Below are 22586 nucleotides of genomic sequence, written 5' to 3'. Positions count from 1 at the left end.
GAGTAAGCTCCAGTCAATTTCAAGGCTGCAGTCACCACCTGCAGTTATTTTGGAGCCCAAAAAAAAATCTGTCACTGTTTTCCCATCTATTTGCCATGAAGTGATGTGACCAGATGCCGTGATCTTAGTTTTCTAAATACTGAGTTTTAAGCCAACGTTGGGTCTACTGTTGGGTGTGGTTATACTTCCCACTTATTGATTGTTTCATCTGAGGTGTTCCAGCACTTGGAGCCTGCAGGCTGTTGGATGGGACCAGGTCTCAGTACTAAAATAGCTATCTCCAGGATAGCTTATATCAATCAATATGCCCTGGGCCCTCTGTTACCAGTTTTCTTGCCTCCACACTGAGCCACAACCAATCCCCATCTCGCTAGGAGGCATTCCAAGACCCACAGATAGGTATAGCCAAGGTATGGAGTCCCTGTCTTGTGCTGGGTCCTAGTACACATGAAACCTTGTGTTTCCCCTTTAAGAGTGGTGTCTGTTTCCTCCACCCCTGTGGAGCTCTTGGACTCAAGCCTTATCAACCTTCAAAGTCAAATGATCTGAGAGCTCCTCCTCCCAGTGCCAGTCCCTCGAGCTGGAGAGCCTGATATGGAGCTCAGAATTCTCATTCCTGTGGGAGAAACTCTATGATACAATTATTTTTCAGTTGTGGGTCACCCACCTGGTGGGTATAGGATTTGATTATACCACAGAAGCATCCCCCTCCCCTCCACCTTCTCACTGTGGCTTCTTCCTTGACTGTGGACATAGAGTATCTTTTTTGGTGTGTCCTGTCTTTTTGTTGATGGCAGTTAGTTATTATTTTGTGGTTTTCATGAGAGGCAGTGAGCTCTAGTCCTTCTACTCTGACATTTTTTTTTCTGGAATTGAGAGACTGTTTTAAATTTGGATACTTGCTGCCTCTCCTCATCATAAGCTGGTCATTATCCCCTAGATATGGGATGTTTAGTGTGGCAGCGTACATGCTCCCAGTACTATAAGGGCAGCAGTTGGTACATGCCCATGAGATATCCAGTGCCATTGGAAACCTGTGTGCCCCTGGGACAGTGGGGGCAGCAACTGGCAGCTGCTCCCGGGTCTCTCAAGAGTGGTGGAAGTCCACACACTCCTGGGCCAGTTAAAGTGGTGCCTAGTGGGTCTCACAATAGCAGTGGCCTGCACAATCCCAGGACAGCGGGGGCAGTTATTGGCATCTGCTAACCACTCTTCTGTTCTCCTTGGATGGCAGGCGAACAGTGACTAGCCCCTGTTCCTGGTTCTCTTAGCAGCAGGAGTGGCTTGAGTAGTCCCGGGACAGTGGGGACAGCAACTGACGCCTACTCACCGCCTGTACATGCTCCCCAGATGATGGGGGCGGCAACTGGCACCTGTTCCCAGTTCTCCTTGTGGTGGAAGTGGCCCATGCCCACCTTTGAAGCCCACAATGGCAGTGACAGCTAACACCTCTCCTGGAGTTCATGTAGGTGATGCCCTGTTGCCTGAGAACATGCTCACTGGGAAAGAAGCTCCTAGGCAATAGAACCCCTCTCCTCACACACTCCTTAAAATGGTACCTTGCCTCTCTGTCCAGCGAAGGTTTTTCCAAGTGCAGCTTCAATTGCCGCACTCCAGCCTCTTCAGGCTGTCTCTGCACAGCCAACACTGGTCTTCTTCCTGGATCTGAGCTTTAAAGCATGAGCTTTAGCACCCTGTCCCTGCTTACATCAGTGGACGAGAATGTCACCTCCACTTTGCCATCCATGAGCTTCCCTGCTGGCTCAGATGGTAAAAAAAAAAAAATCTGCCTGCAATCCAGGAGACCTGGGTTTGATCCCTGGGTTGGGAAGATCCTCTGGAGAAGGGAATGGCTACCAACTGCAGTATTCTTGCCTGGAGAATATCATGGCCGGAGGAGCATGGTGGGCTATAGCCAGTGGGGTTGCAAAGAATCATACATTACTGAGCAGTAAACCAACTTCCACACTCTCCTCTGAGTCCCCCACGTTGTCCAGACTAATCTCCCTGTTGGTGAGGGGAAGTCCCAGGGTGCTAAAACACTTCCTCCTTCACAGTTCCCTCCTTGGGGTACAGGTCCAATCCTGATTCCTTTCTCTTTCTCTCTCTCTTTATTTTCTTTTCCCCTAACAGGTTATATGGAAGTTATCTGGTCTGAGATCTCCTGCCAGTGTTCAGTAGATATTCTGTGTGAATCTGCTACTTAGAGATTTATTCTTGATATATTTGTGGGAGGAGGTGAGTTCTACATCTTGTTTCTCTATCATTTGATTTTTCCCCCTTTTTTAGTTTATAAAACTAAAATAAAAATAGCTACCCAAAGTACTTCTATATCAGTGAAGAAATTATTTTGGGCGTACATTTATTTGTGGCTCTTTTCTATTAAATTTTTCTTGATTACTCAATTTTATCTGCATACAATTCCAGCATGCACATTTAGGATATCATTAAACATTACTTATAATTTTAGATGGATGTACATTATTTCATTGTGTGACAAATATATCTAATAAGCTATTACTAAAGTTTTTACCTCATAATATGAACACTTAAAATTATAAAAAATTGCCAATGGTTAAAATGTTTTTCTTAAGCACTCTATTTGAGAAGCAAGTATCAATAACTAAGTATCAATGATCAATGAAGGAAGTATCAAAGTTTAATGTTCCTGATGTCAAGAAAGCCAGTGGTCTAGGATGAAGACTATGCCCTAGCTGATAACCTGTAGTATAGCAAAAGATCAACAGAGCCAGTTGCCACAACTGATATCATCTGTAGGAATGGAAATGAGACGAGGGCTGTGAGACACACATGAAGGCTGCATGGTTCATCTCCTCTAGCATACACTCAGATAAACAGGTGTACAGAGAATATGCCACAGTGTACCACTTAGAAAATCAGAATTCTAATTACTTTGGTGACTAAATGGCACATGAGTAGAATTTTTGAGTGTTTGTAATATTTTATTTATTCAAGTGGTGAATGCATGTTTTGTGTTTATTTACATACATAACCAACATTCTTTTATTATTTACTATGAATTTTGTATCTTAGTTAAATTTTTATATAAAAAGAAGTGTTAATATGAATGTATATATGATAGTTAAGTAAATTTTGTTGCTTACTTGACATGTGCAAGTATGGTACATGTGTATGTGCATCATGGAAAAGCAGTGAATATGCTGGAGTTCCTTGGAATGCAGCTGTCTTTGCTAAGAAGAGGAATCCTTGCTCCAAAAGTGTTGAAAAGGAAAAGAAAAATAATATAAGCATATTAGTTAGGTGGTATCTGGGTCACAATAAAAGCAATGTCTAGGAAGTAACCACAGGACTCTAAATCCTCTGGGAAGTCACAGAAATCTAAGAGGATGCACATATATAGTAAATGTTGAATAGCCAGTGGTTTTAAGCCATCTTACCTAGATATCAAGAGTTGATAAGGCATCCGTATCTAACATGACTAGAAAAGATTCTTGGATCCCAGGAATTTTTTGTAGTAATCAGGTAGTCTGTTAATAGGGGCCATTTTGAGAGTTTTACGAGTGTAATCAAAGATCCTTAGGTATTAGTTGTATTAGTGCATTAGTCAAAGATTTCCAGACAAACATAGCCAATAGGGGACAGATATATAGATATAGCCAGAAATAGATGGGGCTTCCCAGGTGGCACTAGTGGTAAAGAACCTGCCTGCCCCTGGGGCCAGAAGATTCCCTGGAGGAGGACTTGGCAGCCCACTCCAGTATTTTTGCCTGGAGAATCCTCATGGACAGAAGAGCCTGGTAACTACAGTCCATAGGGTCACAAAGAGTCAAGCATGACTGAAGTGATTTGGCACACATTCATAGATATAAGTACAGGTGAACATAGATATAAATGGGGCTTCCCAGGTGGCGCTAGTGAAGGAGGAAACAGAACAGTCTATTTCTTGAAAGCAGGACTCCATCTTGGGCCGGACTGTGGACTTTGAGCTATATGCTATGGAAACATGGAAACACATACCAACTGGAAAACCAGGCCCCCAGAGGAAAGAGCCCTAGGGCTCTCCGTTGCTAAAAGAATACCCTAATTATCTGTGTAACCGAATAGAATCATACATTCTATTATGCTTATTAGGGTATGACCACAGGCTTACTGATAATTGTCCACTGTTAACAACCTAGGCTTAAGGCATATGATCATGGGCTAACTTTGATTGTATCTTTCTTTTTCCTTTGTTCAGACTTGTTTCAAGGAACCTTACACACTTAGGGTATATGAGGTTTTCACAAAAATTTGTGGGGGTCCTTGGCTAAGATGAGACTCTGCCTTGGGCCTGCTGGTATAACAAACTGCACTCCACTATGTGCATTGTCCTTCTGAGTGAGTTTGTTTCCTTGAACACATGGCCACAACACTAGCGGTAAAGAACCTACCTGCCAATGCAGGAGACTTAAGAGATGCTGGTTCAGTCTCAGGGTTGGGAAGATTCCCTGGAGGAGAGCACAGCAACCCACTCCAGTATTCTTGCCTGGAGAATCCCATGGGCAGAGAAGCCTGGCAGGCTATAGTCCATAGGGTCACAAAGGGTCAGACATGACTGAAGTGACTTAGCACAGCATAGATATAGATATAGATTCTGTACATATAGAGAGACATTTGATAGATAGATAGATAGGTAGATAGATAGATATTTTCTTTATCTGTCAAGGGAGAGAGTCAAAAAAGAAAGAGTTATTTTAGGACATTGGCTCACATGACTAAGGAGACTGAGAAGTTCCATAATCTCTCACCTACAAACTATAGGCCTAAGAGAGGTGCTAGTAAAAAGCCTTGTCCAAATATAGGTGAACACCAATGTCCTGGATCAAATAGTTGGCAGAGACCGAATTTTTCATTTTTTTTCCTTTCTATTCTACTTAGGTCCTGAATGGCTTGGATGATTCCCATCTTTATTATGAAACGCAATATGCTTTACTTATCCACAAATTCAAATACCCATCTCATCTGCAAACACTCTCACAGACAAACTCAGAAATAATGTTTAATCTGGGCACCCCACAACCCAGTCAAGGTGACAAAAAAGTTGAGCCATCACAGTTGATTTCTATGCTTGGTTAATTTCATATAGAACATTGTTCTTCAGTCGTAAGGCTTACAGGAAATTCTAAAATGGAGTGTTTACTATGAAAGTCCACATGTATCTTCTGTTGTGTATCCTTAATATTTATTCCTGCAACTAGAAATATGCATCACAGAAATACATTTCAGTGCATTTATTTTCAATCAGATAGTCACACTCTAATGATACAGTTAAGAAATGACTTGATTATGATATATATGTATGATACATATTATTATATGACATCATATGTGAAAGGTTATTGCTGAACCACGAAAGACACTGGGATTATCGGCCTAAGGAGGAGAAGAATTCAATCCGGGGCCAGAGACGAGGCTTGATCGCTCAGAGCTTTTGTGTAATAAAGTTTTATTAAAGTATAAAAGAGATAGAGAAAGCTTCTGACATAGACATCAGAAGGTGGCAGAAAGAAGATCCCTCTGCTAGTCTTTAGCTGGATGTTATATAGCTACTCGGAGAAGGCAATGGCACCCCACTCCAGTACTCTTGCCTGGAAAACCCCATGGATGGAGGAGCCTGGTAGGCTGCAGTCCATGGGGTCGCGAAGAGTCAGACATGACTGAGCGACTTCACTTTCACTTTTCACTTTTATGCATTGGAGAAGGAAATGGCAACCCACTCCAGTGTTCTTGCCTGGAGAATCCCAGGGATGGGGTCGCACAGAGTCCGACATGACTCAAGTGACTTAGCAGTAGCAGCAGCAGTATATAGCTACTAACAGTTTGCCAATTAAAGAAAGGAAATGTTTCAAAACTCAGAGAATGGCACCAGACCCCTCACCCACAAGATGCATTTTGAGATAATCTTGGCACCAAGTGAGTCATCCCAGGCCATAAAACAATTGACATGAATCTTGAAGAAAGGCAGATTCCCTTACAAATATATAGTTTCATTAACATAGATTAAGAGAACAGTGTATGAGTATAACATACTGGTTTGTCAAGTCAGTTCTGAGCCTTTAGGTGAACTGGAACCAGACAGAGCCTGGGGTAAATGCATAGTACATTAACATAGCTTAAAGACAAACATTTCCGTAAGAAAAATGCATTGGTTAGCTCAAGGTTTGAGAAAAGTTAAGTTCAGGTGGGACCAGGTGTCATTATGGCAACACAGAGTTTTAAGAGAAATCTCTTTAAATTTGTATAGAGAAGGGGGAAAAAAAAATATAACACTAGTTTGTTTCTTCCTGCCGCTTAAGAGAGAGATAAAAAAATGTCTTACACTTACAGCCTATTTCCTCCATTTGGAGACCCCTGGCCTTCCTGCCTGTTACCCTCTCATATACTTAAGAGTAGATGAGTTTACAAATATCTTCTACTACTTCACAACACCAAACAGCAAGAAACATAAACTTAGAGGGCCAAAATGGTAAATCATAGCTTTGGGTTTCTCATTTTATTGAAGAGTATAACTCATTAAATTTACAATTAACAATTATGTATAAAAAAGGCATTACTGCCACAAGTGTATATAATATAATTAATAACAAAGAAACACTTTCTATATTATTCTACAAATGCAGCAGGATTATAGCGTAGTGGAAAGAAAGCCTTTCTTTCACATAGCTTATACATAAAGTATAATGTAAATGTAAATATAAATGTAAAATGTAGCATGCTTATACATAAACAATCTATGTTTTTACAAAAAGGAAAATCATTAAATACAAATAATTGGTTACATAGACGTTTAAGTGTTGAAAGAGTAAGAAGGAAGTATTGTACTTTTTCCTTTCCAATCTCTTCTTGGTGCTTTTCTTTTAAGAGAATTTTGCATACTGGTAATAAATTCAGAGTAATTATAGTTGACCCAGGAACAATGTCAACTTGAACTGCACAGGTTCAGTTATACATGAATAGCTTTCAATAGTAGATAATATATTACTACAATATTTGCTGCTGATGTACATAGATACAGAACCATGCATGCAGAATGCTGACCATAAATTATACTTGGATTTTTTACTGTATAGTGAGTCATGGATCCTAGCTTCTGCATCATTTAAGAGTCAACTATAATTTTCTAAACCCCTGTTCCAGCATCAAAGCAAAAAATAAACATGGTAGGTTTGGAGCTGAGAGTCCATAGAGAAGTAACTGGCAGAAGTTTGACTACCAGTGATGTTGATTTGTATCACTTCCACTCTCCTGACATCTACATACACTCACCTCAAAAAACAGTAACTCCACTGATTTTTATATTATATTCAATTTTTATATTATTAAGATAGTATAAATATTGACATTAAAGTCATTGCACCACTGTGATTACATTTCTTTTAAGACACTGTTTTATTGCTTTTCCACCTTTTTTCCCAGAATTAATCGGGCCTCAGACTTGTTTATTTGCTTTTCCCTTATATGTATAAGTTACATCCTGGTAAGTGTTTCCTGCATATTGTGACAACTTCATAATTCTTCAGTTTCTTCTTCCTAGGCCATCCTTTCTGTAGCCTCTATCCTCCTGCTCCTCACCCAGATTGCTTGCCTGAGGCTTACCTGCACAGAGCTCCTCTTGGGAGGATACTCCACCACTTACCCTCCTCTTTGGATACCTTGATGTCTATATCCTAAGTCTACTTGTTATTTTTATTTTGATTTTTTTTTCACTCCCTCATTTTAGTAGAGCATATTCTTCAAAATTTCCTAAACAAGGTGCATTGAAGAAAATTTCATTGAGAACTTGCAGGTCAGAAAATGACTTTTTTTTTTTTTCTCACTTGGTGAAAGTTTTGCTAAATGTGTACTTCTAGGCTGAAAGTAATTTTCTGACTCTTTTGTCTTTTAACATCCAATATTACTACTGAGGGGCTTCCCAGGTGGCCCAGCAATAAAGAACCTGCCTGCCAATGCAGGAGATGTAGGAGACGTGGTTTTGATCCCTGGGTAAGGAAGATCCCTTGGAGGAGGAAATGGCAACCCACTCCACTTCAAATATTTTCTTGGGTTCTTTCTCTGTCTCTTTTCTCCTTCTGGGACCCCTATAATGTGAATGTTCCAGATTCTCTTAAGCTATCGTACTTTCTTTTCATTCTTTTGTCTATATTCTGTTCTGTAGCAGTGATTTCCACCTTTCTGTCCTTCGGGTCATTTATCCATGCTTCTGCCTTAGTTATTCTGCTAGGGAATCCTTCTAATGTATTATCCATCTCTCTTTGTTTGTTCTTTAGTTCTTGTAGGTCTTTGATAAACATTTCTTGAATCTTCTCAATCTTTGCCTCCATTCTTTTCCTAAGATCCTGAATCATATTCATTATCATTATCTTGAATTATTTTTCTGGGATGTTGCCTATCTCCACATCACTTAGTTGTTTTTCTCGGGTTTTATCTTGGCCCTTCATCTAGGACCTAACTTTCTGCTTTTTCATGCTGATTAACTTTCTGTAATGTGATTTTGTTTTTGTTCCCCTGGGATTGTGGTTCTTCTTGCCTCTCCTGTCTGCCTTCTATTGGAGGAGACTAAGAGGCTTGTGTAAGCTTCTTGATGGGAGGGACCAGTGGTGGGAAAAACTGGGTCTTGCTCTGGTGGGCAGGGCCATACACAGTAAAGTTTTAATTCAATTATATGCTGATGGATGGGATTGCACTCCCTCTGTGGTAGTTTTTTGACCTGAAGTGACCCAGCCCTCAGGTCTACAGGCTCTGTGGTGGCAAACTCTAAGAGTGTTTATGACAAAGTAGACCTTCCTGGAGAGCTGCTGCCAGCCCCCTCATCCCTGCAGTGAGTCCCTGCTGACCCATGCCTTCACAGGAGACCCTCCAACACTAACGGGTAGTTTTGGTTTATTTTCCTGTGGAGTCACTGCTCCTTTCCTCTGGGACTTGGCATGCACAAGGTTTTGTTTGTGCTCTCCAAGACTGGACTCTCTTTTTCTCCCAGTCCTATGGAAGTCTTATACTCAAATTCCACTAAGATTCAAGGTCAAATTCCCAGTCTCTTTGTCTGGTCCCCAAGTCTAATGTGGGGTTCTGAACCTTCACAACAGTGGGAGAACTTCTTTGGTATAATTGTTATCCAGTTTGTGGGTCGCCCACCTGGTGAGTATGGAATTTTATATTATTGTGATTGTGCCTCTCCTATTGTCTGGCTGTGGTTTCTTTATCTTTGGACATGCGGTATCTTTTTTTGGCAGGTTCCAGCACCCACCTATTGATGATCATTCAGCAGTCAGTTTTGATTTTGGTGTTCTCACAGGAGGAGATGAGTACATGTCCTTCTACTCTGCCATCTTGAAGTGGTAATTTTAATTTTTTGAGGAACCACCATATACTGCTTTCCATTCAGTTCAGTTCAGTTGCTCAGTCATGTCTGACTCTTTGAGACCCCATGGACTGCAGCATACCAGGCTTCCCTGTCCTTCACTGTCTCCTGGAGTTTGCTCACATTCATGTCCACTGAGTCAGTGATGCCATCCAAACATCTCATCCTCTCATCCTCTGTCATCCACTTCTCCTGTTTTCAGTCCTTCCCAGCATCAGGATCTTTTCTAATGAGTCAATTCTTCACATCAGGTGGCCAAAGTATTGGACCTTCAGCTTCAGCATCAGTCCTTCCAATGAACATTCAGGACTGATTTCTTTTAGGATTGACCGGTTTGATCTCCTTGCAGTTCAAGGGACTCTCAAGTCTTCTCCAACACCACAGTTCAAAAGCATCAACCTTCAGTGCTCAGCTTTCTTTATGGTCCAACTCTCACATCCTTACATGACTACTGGAAAAACCATAGCTTTGACTAGATGGACCTTTTTCAGCAAAGTAATGTCTGCTTTCTAATGTGTTGTCTAGGTTAGTCATAGCTTTTCTTATAAGGAGCCTGTGGGTTTTTTGTTTGTTTGTTTGTTTTAATTTCATGGCTGCAGTCACCATTTGCAGTGATTTTGGAGCCCAAGAAAATAATCTGTCACTGTTTCCATTGTTTCCCCATCTATTCACCATGAAGTGATGAGACCAGATGCCATGACCTTTGTTTTTGAATGTTCAGCTTTAAACCAACTTTTTCACTCTCCTCTTTCACTTTCTTCAAAAGGCCTTATAAGGGAGGTGTCATCTGCATATCTGAGGTTATTAATATTTCTCCCAGAAATCTTGATTCTGGCTGTGCTTCACCCAGCCTGGCATTTCACAGATGTATTCTACATATAAGTTAAATAAGCAGGGTGACAATATACAGCCTTGATGTACTCCGTTCCCAATTTGGAACCGATCTGTTGTTTTTCATAGACTTAACCAACTTAAATCCCCACCAACTCTGTACATGTTTTCCCATAGCTCTACATCCTTGCAACACTTCTCTTTTCTTCTTCTCTTGGTGATAGTCATTTGAATGATTGTGAGATATCTCATTTGCATTTTCCTGTTAAATAGTGGTGTTGAGGTTCATGTACCTGGGGCCATTGATTGTATTCCTTGGAAAAATATATGTTTAGTTCTTCTGCCCATTTTTTAATTGGATTTTTCTGTGTGATTGTGTTGCTTGGAACTGTTATGTATTTTGGGTTTTATCTTGAGTATGTGAATTACAGATATTTTATCCCATTCCATAGTTTCCTATCTTATTTTTTATTTTATTTATTTTATTTTTTTTTTGCTGTGCAGAAACTTTTGCATGATATTGTCCCACTTGTTGATTTTTTGCTTTTGTTGTTTTTGCTTTTGGTGTTATATTCAAAAAAGTCAATTGCCCAGTCCAAGGTAAAAGTTTCCTCCCTATGTTTTCTTTTAGAAGTTTTGCCATTTTAGGTCTTACATTTAAATGTATAGTTTATTTTGAATTCAATTTAATTTTAAAAATTAAATTACATTTAATTCAAAATTGAATTAAATATGAATTAAATTAAATTTATTTGAATTAAACAAAATTTTCCATAATTTATTTTGAATTAATTAAATTTTATAATTCATTTAAATTAAATCTATTGTGTAATGGAGGGATCCAGCTACCCTTTTCTGCAGTGGTTGTCCAGTTTTTCCAGCATCATCTATTAAAGAGACTCATTCTTTTCCCTTTGAGATTTCTTGGCTATGTTGTCAATACAAGCATGTGTGTGTCTGTGGTGGGGGGTGGGGGGGATTTATTTATCCTATTCTGTTCCATTGCTCTACACATCTAATTTTAAGCCAATCTTTCAATTACTTGGTTAAATTTAATTCTGACTATTTTATTGGTTTTCATGCTACTGTGAATGGGATAGTTTTATGTCAGTATTTCTAAATAATTTCTTTGAAATTATCTGCTCCTTCTGAAAGGACTCTTTCTGGGGGCTCCCAGCATTTGCAGAACTAAAGTAGAGAAAGTAAACTAGGGCTTCCCAAAATTCATTGTGTGAACTTTCAACTTATACAACCATTCATAAATAAGCTTTTTTTTTTTCCCCCCAAAACAGGATTCTTTTTGTTCAGCATCTATATAAATAGATGTGCTAGTGTTATGTCGGGTAGAGTAGGGGCAGCTTTCCAGCTCCATTAAGTGAGTCTGAGGTTCTGGGAACTGATAGATTTCTCCACAGATTGTTAGCCAAACCTCAGTTATAGTTCTACTTGTAGTGTTTAGATATACCTGGTTACTATAAATTCAGGCTATTGAGGGTTCTTTTAGCATGATTTACCTGTTTCTAAGCTGTTGAAATTTCTGACTTAGCCTTCTGCATTTTAGACATAATAAGTCAAATACTGGTTATACTTTTTCTTTCCAGACTCACAAACTTATAAAAGAAACTTATGATTACCAAAGTGGAAAGATGAGGAGGGGAAGAATAAGTTAGGAGCTTTGGATTAACATAAGCACATTGCTATATAAAATAGATAATCAACAAGGACCTGCTATATAACACACAGAACTCTACTCAATATTCACTAATAACATTTTTGAAAAAAGACTGAAAAAATGTGTATAGGTATAACTGGAACACTTTGTTATATACCTGAAACTAACACAACATTGTAAATCAACTATATCCAAATATAAAATAAAAATTAAATTTAAATTATAGTGTATTAACTTAAGAATGAAAATGATAAATTGTAATAATTTAAATTAATTCAAAATACCAATTGCATACTTGCAAGATGTCAGGTAGTGTTCTTAACCATGTGGAAAACATGAAGGGAAGACTGTTCCCAATTTTCAAAGCATATCAACTTCATTATCTGGTTTTGATTCTGTTTCACAAAGCTCTACCAAGTATTTTGAGAAGGAATTAGCCTCATGGGAGATAGAGAAGCTGATGTTCAGAGCAAATTGTTGCCTCTCCCAAGCAATACGCAGATGAGAGCCTCAGAACCATATCTTCTGACCTATGGTCATGTGATTTTGTACCAAATTTTGCTATATTTTGATAGTTTCCAAAGGAGGGAAACCTATGGCATAATATGCAGCTGCCAGGTTGTTAATCCTGATAATAAGCTGAGGGAAAAAAATCCCTTTGGGGTCTAACAGGCGGATAAAACCTATATTCATTTCCTGTTGTATGTCAGCGAGGCTGACCTACCAAGGACTTAATGTTCCTTGCTGAGAGGAGGTCAGACTCCATGTGGGGTCTTTCTACAGGTGAGGAATATGGGGCAAAAATTATCTGAATTCTTTCTTCCACATACATATTTAATTTATATAATAAATTGAAATCAATATTTATATTATATAAAATTATAATATGGATGATATAAAATTTACTTAGTAAATACTGTTTTAAGTCCTTTATTGAATACCTAGTAAGGTTTTACACATAAAGAAATGATCATCAGTACTAAAAATATTTAGAGAATTATTTAATGTGGAGAAGAGAATGCAGACTTCTGTTGCTTACAAAGTATAGCACATTCCTGATAAGTAAGACTACTCAGTTTGGACAAAGTGAAGTCCTGCTAACAGTTCTGATAACCATGTGAAAACAAAACATTAGGAACTTCAGATAATGACTCTATTAATATAAAGAAGAGATTAACATGAAGTAGGATAGGTGTAATAATGGATAATTTCCTGGTGTTGGAAGCTTATTTAGCTCAAACAACAGGCTGATTCATGTATAATTACCCCAAACCAGAATTATTTCAATTTTTTTTTTTTTAGTTGGGAATTTGTTCATGGTACATCTGATTATATCCACATGATCTCACCAAATAATTATCAAACAACCAGTGGGTGCTTTTTTCAATAACCCACAGAAATAAATTTCAAGAAAATATTTAGAGTTTCTGTTCTACTATATAATCTGGATTTATATGACTAGATAAGGATACAATGTTGATAAATAACTATCTATAGTATAAACTCTTCTTTATTCACATTGTTTTATTTTATTATATTTTTAAGATTACTCAGTTACATTAGATTTTCCTGATCACATAAGTAAAGACAAGGATCTTGAAATTTGTTCCCCTGGTGTATTCCAAATGCCAAGTTTTCTGATGTAAAGCATTATTAGTTGAATGAATGAATGTCATTTTATTTTAGATGACTTAACATTTGAAAATACATATTAATATTTATGTAATTCTATTTTTTCTGGGAAATCCATATTTGAAGAATTTCAGTGAAAATAAAAGAAATGAGGGAGTTTTACAAATTTACGCAGAGTTACCTGCCAAAGGTGAAATTGGAAGCAAAAGAAAACATACTTAAATTCTTACACACTTCACCAATTCTGATGTCATTTCCATTTAAGTATTTAAAAATTTGGTTCCTGCAAAAAAAAAAAATTGGTTTTTGCTAGATTTGTCATAGATATTTGTCCTCTTTTAGGGCCAATAAAAGGTTAGTGTCATAGGTTAACATTTGCCCAGGTGTAGAGACAGAAAGATCCTTTTCCCATATTGACTAGAAACTTAAAATTAGTCTTATGATTACATATATCAGTTGACATTATCAAAATTGTCTTTTTCTTGAATTCTCACAGTGTTTACCTGCAATGGGCAGTGATTTTAACCAGTAGCCAAAAATCATAGGAAGATAAAATGAGGAAACAGCTTCAAACATAGTTAAATCTGCATCTCTGGACTTCACCTTCTGTAGAACTGATGAAGTTGCAACAGAGACCTGTTTCCCTCTATCCCTGGCTAAATTGTGGGAAAATTTACATGAGGGAAAAGTGAATATAAACTTGAAAGAAGCCAGGACTCCATGTAAACAAAGGACTTTCTAATTTGAAAGACTGAAAGAAAAAAAAAAACTTTATATTTGAATATATTTAAGAACAAGATCACAGTGTATTCAATACATGTTTCCACAATTACCAAAGTAGAGAGTTATTTATTCTGAATGAAAAGAGAGTTCAAAAATTTTTATAACATTATTCAGTTCAGTTCAGTTGCTCAGTCGTAGCTAATAATATAAGGGCTTACACAAAATCCTCCCAATAACCTTGATGACAAAGGCTGCTTTAATGCACTTTTTGACCAGTAACAAACTTAAAGAGGGATTTCCCCACTGTTATATGGTTAATAAATGATAGGCCCTGAATTTTTATCCAGGGCAGTGAGGTACAAGTTCTTCATAAAGACCAGATTAAATTGTGTGAGGAGCAAAGGGTAAACTGACATCTTAGAGTTTGAACTGATTGTAGAAAACTGGGAAATTCACTTAAAACAAACTGGAGTTGTTTACACCAATGGATTAGTCTCTGAAACTTATGGGCATTCTTTTGTATGTATATCTCTTCTTTTTTCTAAAAAAGTTATTTTCCTTTTCTAATATGTTATATAATTACAATTTTCATAATTTCTATGTTTGTTGCATGTATGTTAGTGAGGCCCTTCAAATTTGACTTATGAAAACTTAAGTGCATATTTTAAAACTTGAAGCACATGCTTCAGGTGACATCATGAGGTATGGAGGCTTAAGATTTGGAAGAAATCATGTGAATTTTGTTCTAGAATTCAGTAACCAATGTCAGCAGGATTTTGCTATAAATTTAATGCATCTTAGTCACCCTACTGACATTTAAAAACTGAGAAGTAGAAAATTATAATTATTTAATACCACATTGTGAATAGGCTTATTCTTTGACTTAAAATTAAATTATTTTTACATATATAATTTACAACTGTAAGAAGACAGAAGATATAGTCAAGAACAAGCGGATATTCTTGAAACCATCAGAGAAACTTTAATTCACTTTATAATTACATATATAGACATATATGTGTATACACATGCACATTTAAATATATATATATATATGTCTGTGTATATACCCTCATCACATATAAGTTAATCAAAATATATATAAGGATATTTTAAATGTGCCACATTTTTCACTTAAGAATACAGTGAAACTGTGTCATACCATAATGATTATAGATCCACCTATGTTCTCAGCCAACGGAAAGATTGGCGTCTCTAGGCCACTGAAATGGTTCTTGCCCTGCCCCTAGGGACCAGGCCAACCCTCCTGACATGGATTGTCCTGGAGCTGAGCAAGTGGTCCTGCAGCTCTGCTCTGTCTCCTGTCTCTCCAAGTGGTGATGTTCTTGTTCCCTGCTGCCTTGCCCTTCCTCACCGGATGCTTGGGCTGTGTGTGTGATGTTTCATTTGTGGCAAGCCAAGCCATGTCTTGAGGGTTCACCATGTGCTCTGTATGGCTCAGAAAGCTCATCATGTGGTCTTCATGCTCTCAATCATGTGGCGAGGGAGAGCACTGTTCCTTCCAGGGTGGGAGGACTAGATGGCCTTCTTGCAAATGTAATTCTGCCTCTTAAAGAATGCAATGTGAATTTTCCAGCACTATTGGCAATACATGGATTTCATGCTTTTTTTTTAGTAATATAGTGAGCCTATGTATGTAAGTTTTTGGAATTGGTATTAGAAGTTGAGGGGCTTCCCAGGTGGTGCAATAGTAAAAGAACCCACTTGTCAATGGAGAAGATCTCCAAGAGACATGGATTTGATCCTGGATTGAGAAGATCCCCTGGAGTAGGAAATGACAACCCACTCCAGTACTCTTGCTGGGAAATCCCATGGACAGTGGACCCCGGTGGGCTCAGTTCATGGGGTTGCAAAGCGTTGGATGCAACTGATCGACTGAGCACATGTATTAAAAAGGATGCTTGGAATTCTCTTACTAATTATAATACTAAAAACTAAATTATTTGGAATGTGTCCGATTATAGACCCTTCAGTTGCCTCTGCTTTCTTACTAGTGTAAAAAAAATACTAAGGTGATTATTTGTACAAAGGTGCTCACATTTCTTAATTTTTATATAAAATTTCCTAGGAGTAGACATTTACACATATTATTTTTAAAGTCAGATATTGACTTGCAACTCTCTAACAGAAATAATATCTACTTCCATTCTCACCAGAAATGTATGATAGCCCTTCCTAGATATTCAGTGTTGATACAATCCAGCTCTCAACTAGAGGCTCAAGTTGAATTAGGTTGGCAGCTCCAACCCCATTGCTATAGTCTGTAGTCTGTGCAGCAGAAGAGAAAGTAACCAGTGCTCTTTAGTATCTATCTTGTTGAAGAAACTTCTTTGTGTTTATACAAAAGGGAAGAGTTGCAGAAAGTTAAACTTATGCTGCAACCCTCTATCTTTAAGCACCCAATGCATGACTGAGTACATTCAGGCTAACAGCTTCATAATTCATCATGTCTCTTAGGCTCACACTTCACATGAATTAGAAGAATGTGGCACCAAGTTTTTAGTGATTCATACATATTCAAGGGAGAAAGTGGTAGGAGTGATTTTTTTTTATGAAATCATTCAGAAAAATGCAGAAGGGACCACCTGGTTGGAAGAGAAAGCTGAGAACACCTTTAGTTTTCAAATGTTATTATTTAATAACTAAATCTGAGCAAGCTCCAGCAGGGAAATTGTATTGAAAACTTCTTGTCCCATGTAGCCACTTGTCCTAGATTCACAGTGGGGTAGCTCTCAATGTACCACCACCTCTAGGGAGGTGTTGGTTTAAGACAATGATATATTATGCTTCAACAAAAAATTTAGACATATTATTTTATATTGAGATCTGTTTATAGAATTACCATTTGACTGAGTCTTTTTAAAAATGATGTTCATAAAAGATGATCTCCCATTCCTATTTGGGAGCATCTGTACCTAGGCAAATATACTAGAAGAAGGGAATTATATTTTTAAATGTTTGATAATTTAATTTATGATTCTACATTTGTACACTACTGGCAGGATGGTTCCAGGGACATTTCATTTCATAAGGATTTGAAATGGGTTCACACCTCCATGCAATATTTTGAAATGGCTTTGTTGTTTATTCTTTATTCAACTCCATGCTCTACCACGTCCTTCTGACACACATCACAGAGGACTTATTTCAATTGTGGATCTAAAAGGAAATATGGTACCATCTTCACAGGAATGTACATATAATGGTAGTTATACTAGTGAAAGTCTGATGGCAGGACTTTTGGATAGGACATTATTATGTCTGCCTGGAGATAAAATTGCCTTCAGCAGTGGATGCTCAATAGTTAGATTTGTAAGTCTGGTTTTCTCAGGATCTTTCTCAGGATACATTTTGTGAGAAATTTTGTTGTTGTTGATGATGACCTCAATATGAAGCCAGGCATCTGCATGTAGGTATGAGATGACTAGAGATTGTCCAGGAATTAGAGTATTATGAATTTCTGAAAATGATTAGTTTCATTTAGTTACTTTGTAACTTTGTTGACAACTTTTAACCATAACTTCAAGTTTTTCTTGAGTTTGATTATGGCCTTGCAGCTTATATTCTCTCGACTTTGTTTTTAAGCTGGTTGTAAACTTACCTAATACTTAAAAGGGACCAGTGGAGTATAGTTGTGGAATGTACAGAAGAGAAAGTTCTGGTTTTGAACCAGGACACAGCTTCACTACTTGTCCTCTCTGCTTCAGTTTCTCCAACCATACAATGATGATAATTATGGTAATTTATCCCATAGAGTTACTACGAAGAGATTGTATCAAAACGTTAGAGCATGTAGAAAGATTCCTGGCACAGAGTAAGTACTGCATGGGTGCTTGCTATTTTATTATTAACAACATGCTTTAATTATACATATGTTCAAAATCTGATAAAAAATATTAAGTATATTAGTTTCTTATTGCTACTATTCAAATATACCAAATTAAGTGACTTAAAATGACACAAATTTATTATCTTAGAGTTCTGGAGGCCACAAGTAAAAAACTGGGCTAAAGTTAAGATGTCAGGAGAGCTATGCTTCTTTCTGAAGAGTGTTTGGGGAGATTCCATTTCCTAGCATTTTTCAAATTCTAGAGATTAGTCAATTCCTTGTTTCATGGTCCCTGTGACTTTCAAAGCCGGCATTTGAATCGCTTCATGTTCAATGCTGTTCATAATGTTACATCTCATCCTCTGATTCCTGCCTCTCTCTTTCCTACTTCTCCCTTGTAAGAACCTTTGTGTATAGATTAGGCACAATGGGACACTCCAGAATAATTTCCTTTTGTGGCCATCCCTAACTTAATCACAGTTGAAATGTCTCTTTTGCCAAGTAGGGGAACATACTTCTGGGCTGAGGATTAGGACAGAGGGATTGTTGAGTTGGGGTGGGAACATTATTCTGCCTTTCACAATTGGTTGTATTTAATGTTAATGGAAATCTACTACAGACATTAATTTAATAAAATATGGAATCAATAGTACATTTTTAATATGCAGTTTTTCTGACAATACATGGAAATTTGCTGCTAAGAAAAATCATTCATAATGATTTTCTGTGGTTTTTACCAGTAGAACTTAAGATGAGTTCAAACTGTATTATTAACATCTACAATAAAATTTCTGCATGTATAATAGCATCTGAAGCTATAGTTATCTTTTACACAATATTTGAGACAATGAATGAATAACTGTGACAACTAATCTTATTCAGAGGAGAGATAAAGAGGTGAGTTCCCTTTTCTAAAAGAATGTTGATTTTATGGCACAGAGAATGATTATCTCAAATTTGTATGCATTAATGCTCAATGATTAATATGTAAAATTTGTATTGCTCTAAGATTTTAATTATTTTTTATATATTTCTGTTTCTTAGCAATAAATTTCTTATATAAAATGTGGGTGAATCCTACTTTATGATGATGTTATTTTTTGTTGAAGATAAACAGAGGGCAAGGTATTTAAGTTTTTATTTCACATCAGCACATGTTACAGAACACACTTGGGTGAACTTTAAAAAAATTCTACTAAAAATGGATTATCTTAAAAAGCAAAAAATATATGCATTTTATGGACTGCACATGCTAATAATCATCATTTAAATATTCAAAAAAATTACCAGGTGCTAGATAACATTTTCTAATTTGGAAGCACACAGTGAACAAAATAAGCAAATATCCTTGCTCATACTGACCTTACTGTCTAGTGCACGGGAGAAAAAGCCAATAATGAATATGTATTACATAGAATGGTAAGGAACATTAAATATGCAAAGTCATCAAGTCCTACAAAATAGATCCTGCTGAGAAGCTGGATTTTGAGGAGAGGTCTGAAATACATGAGGGAATGACCACATACAGATGTGAGGAGGAGACCAAGCCCCAAATTAAGGCAGAAGCAAAAGACTAGGGCTGGGAAATTCCCACAAAGTGGGAACAAAGGATCAGCAAGAAGGTCATATGAGCTACAGCACCAGGACAAATGCGTTGGAGATGGAAGAGAATGACCTCAGAGGGTGTGAGTATCACAGTATGATTGGCCTTGGAATGGTAGATGAAGTTCCATAGCAGGTTTTGAGCATAAAGTGAACGAGTCTGATGTAGATTACTCAGGATCACTTTGCTTTGCTGAGATCAGACTGAAAGAATGGAAGAAAGAGTAAGTAGATGGTGGGAGAGCATACCTAAAAAACCTTGGAAAATAAGATAGCATAAACTTTTTTATTTGTGATGCCCTAATAGATTTTTTAACACTTTGTGTTATTGTGATGTATAATAAGAAGTATATATTTGGTCTTTGTCCCTGTTCTTGTCACAGAGATCTTAATATCGCCAGAATTTCCTAAATGAAAACAGCCTTGCAGATGTCTTTGGTTATTTATAAGTAATCCCTTCCAGCCAAATCTGAAATTATGGTGAGTAAGTTTACTTATGCAAAACCCTAAAGATGGGGGCCAGTTACCAGGAAAGTAATCATGCCATTAGAGGTTTTGAACTTTTAAATTTCTACCTCTTACACTTCCAAGGGAGATAGGTGTTAGGTATGTTTAATCACCAATGACTAATGGAGTCTTCTTAATACATATTTTGCCTCATATATTTCTTCCACGTGGATTGTTCCTGAGTTAGATACTCAACAATTTTGTAAGTAAAAGGTTTTCCTGAGCTCTGTGAAACACTCTAGAAAATGTAATTGATTTCATGGAAGGAATCATGGGAAACTCCAATAGATGGACAGTAGTTTAGAAACACTGGAGGTGACCTGTACCATGTGAATGGCATTTGAGGTGGGGTCAGTCTTATGGGATTGAACACTTAACCTGTAGGGTATTAGACTGTTACACGGGTAGATAGTGTGAGAATTGAATTAAGTTGTAAGACACCAAACTAGTATCTGTAGAGTTGGAAATTGTTTGGTAAGGGGAGAAAATCATGCAAATTTGGTAACCAGAAATGTCAGAAATGAAAGTATTGAGAGTAGAAAAGACATGAAGGGGTTTTTGTTGTTGTTGCTATTGTTTTCTTTACACCCTTCACATCCTAAATTATTCATTTTACTCACCTTTAGACACCCAAACAATTATCAATGATCAATCATTCTATCCTCCAACCAGTATTTACTTAGCCCTACTATGAGACAAAAAACAAGATTCTGAGGGCCAAAAATTCAGAATAAATAAGATAGGTAAATTAAAACTCTAATCCAGATATAGCAAATACCAATTTATTATGCAATTAGCAAATAGCAAAACCTATGTATTGCAACATAAACATGAATACAATATAAAAAGTGTTGTTCACCAAAAAGAAAAAGAATAGATCTAGGGTTATTGATTTATGATGTGTCTCTTGGTCTTTTTTTTTTTTTTTTTTCTCTAGCGTTATAATTTGGAAAATTTTACCTGAACCAGTAATCTCTGAGGTGTCATCGCCATTGTGAATTTCTCACTTACAAGAAGTGTTTTCCTCTCCTTCTTTCCCCTGGTATTCGTGGCTTCCTTTCCCCTAGAGCTGTTGTAGGAAATGTCAATGAAGAATAGAACTTCTTTCTCTGACTTTGTTCTCCTGGGGCTTTTGCTAAACAGTAAAACTATAGGGATTGTCTTTGCAGTTATTTTGGTTATTTTTGTGGTGGCTGTAACTGCAAATTTGGTCATGATATTCTTGATTCACATGGACCGTCGCCTCCATACACCCATGTACTTTCTGCTCAGCCAACTGTCCATCATGGACACCCTTTTCATTTGTACCACTGTCCCAAAACTCCTGGTCGACATGGTTTCTAAAGAGAAGACCATTTCTTTCGTGGCCTGTGGCATTCAGATCTTCCTCTATGTGACCATGATTGGATCAGAGTTGTTCCTGTTGGGCCTCATGGCCTATGACCGCTATGTGGCTGTCTGCAACCCTCTTAGGTACCCGGCCCTGATGAACCGCAGAGTGTGCCTTCTTCTGGCTGCTGGTGCATGGTTTGGTGGATCCCTGGATGGCTTTCTGCTCACCCCTATCACCATGAATTTTCCCTACTGCCACTCCCACAGCATCGAACATTTCTTCTGCGAGATTCCAGCAATTCTCAGATTGGCCTGTGCTGACACATCCCAGTATGAAACCTTGATGTACATCTGCTGTGTGCTTATGTTGCTCATCCCCTTATCTATTATCTCAACATCCTATTCTCGAATTTTACTCACTGTCTACCGCATGCGCTCTATCGAGGGCAAGAAAAAGGCCTTTACAACTTGTTCATCCCACTTAACTATAGTTAGTATTTTCTATGGGGCAGCCTTCTACAATTATGTATTGCCCCAGTCATTTCACACCCCGGAGCAGGACAAGGTAGTATCAGCCTTCTATACCATTGTCACACCCATGCTCAATCCTCTCATCTATAGCCTCAGAAACAAGGATGTCATGGGGGCATTTAAAAAGATATTCATACAATGCTTATCTGTACAGAAAGCATCCACAAATGTTGCTTAGAGATTCAATAAACTGGCAACAGTTTTCCCTAATAGCATCACCAGTGTGTTCTGTTTCACAAGAGACTATCTGGTGAGCTCTGAATGATTTTTTATTTTTGGCAATTAAAAGGATTTACTGTGGCTGATTTTTTCCTCCCAGAAGAAGGAAACCAAATTATTTTATTAGTTATACAGAACCTTTTTTATCAAACTATCAAAAACAATGCAGTAAGTAAGTTAAAGAATTCCTTTGATCTTAGTTCTTAACTCTACGGGGGGAAAAAAGAGCAGATATTAGAGTCAAAACAATACTTATTAGCTCCCTTCACACTTGCCTCATGGTCAAGTGGGATTCCCAGTTGACTCAA

At 37.6% G+C, this 22586-nt stretch overlaps 1 protein-coding gene across 1 annotated transcript; it reads left to right on the top strand.

Annotated features, from left to right (window-relative positions):
- The first annotated feature begins 21277 nt into the window (after positions 1–21277).
- Positions 21278–22237, top strand: LOC122440851 (olfactory receptor 2T11-like). The gene has a single exon (XM_043467540.1). It carries the CDS (start codon positions 21278–21280, stop codon positions 22235–22237), a length of 960 nt encoding a protein of 319 aa, XP_043323475.1.
- Positions 22238–22586: the final 349 nt, after the last annotated feature.

This window comes from Cervus canadensis, chromosome 4, assembly GCF_019320065.1.
Source record: "Cervus canadensis isolate Bull #8, Minnesota chromosome 4, ASM1932006v1, whole genome shotgun sequence".
Taxonomy (NCBI): Eukaryota; Metazoa; Chordata; class Mammalia; order Artiodactyla; family Cervidae; genus Cervus; species Cervus canadensis.
This window is presented reverse-complemented; position numbering and strand designations above follow the sequence as displayed.

Coding starts and splice junctions, on each gene's coding strand:
- LOC122440851 (XM_043467540.1), top strand. CDS start 21,278: ATGTCAATGAAGAATAGAACTTCTTTCTCTGACTTTGTTCTCCTGGGG.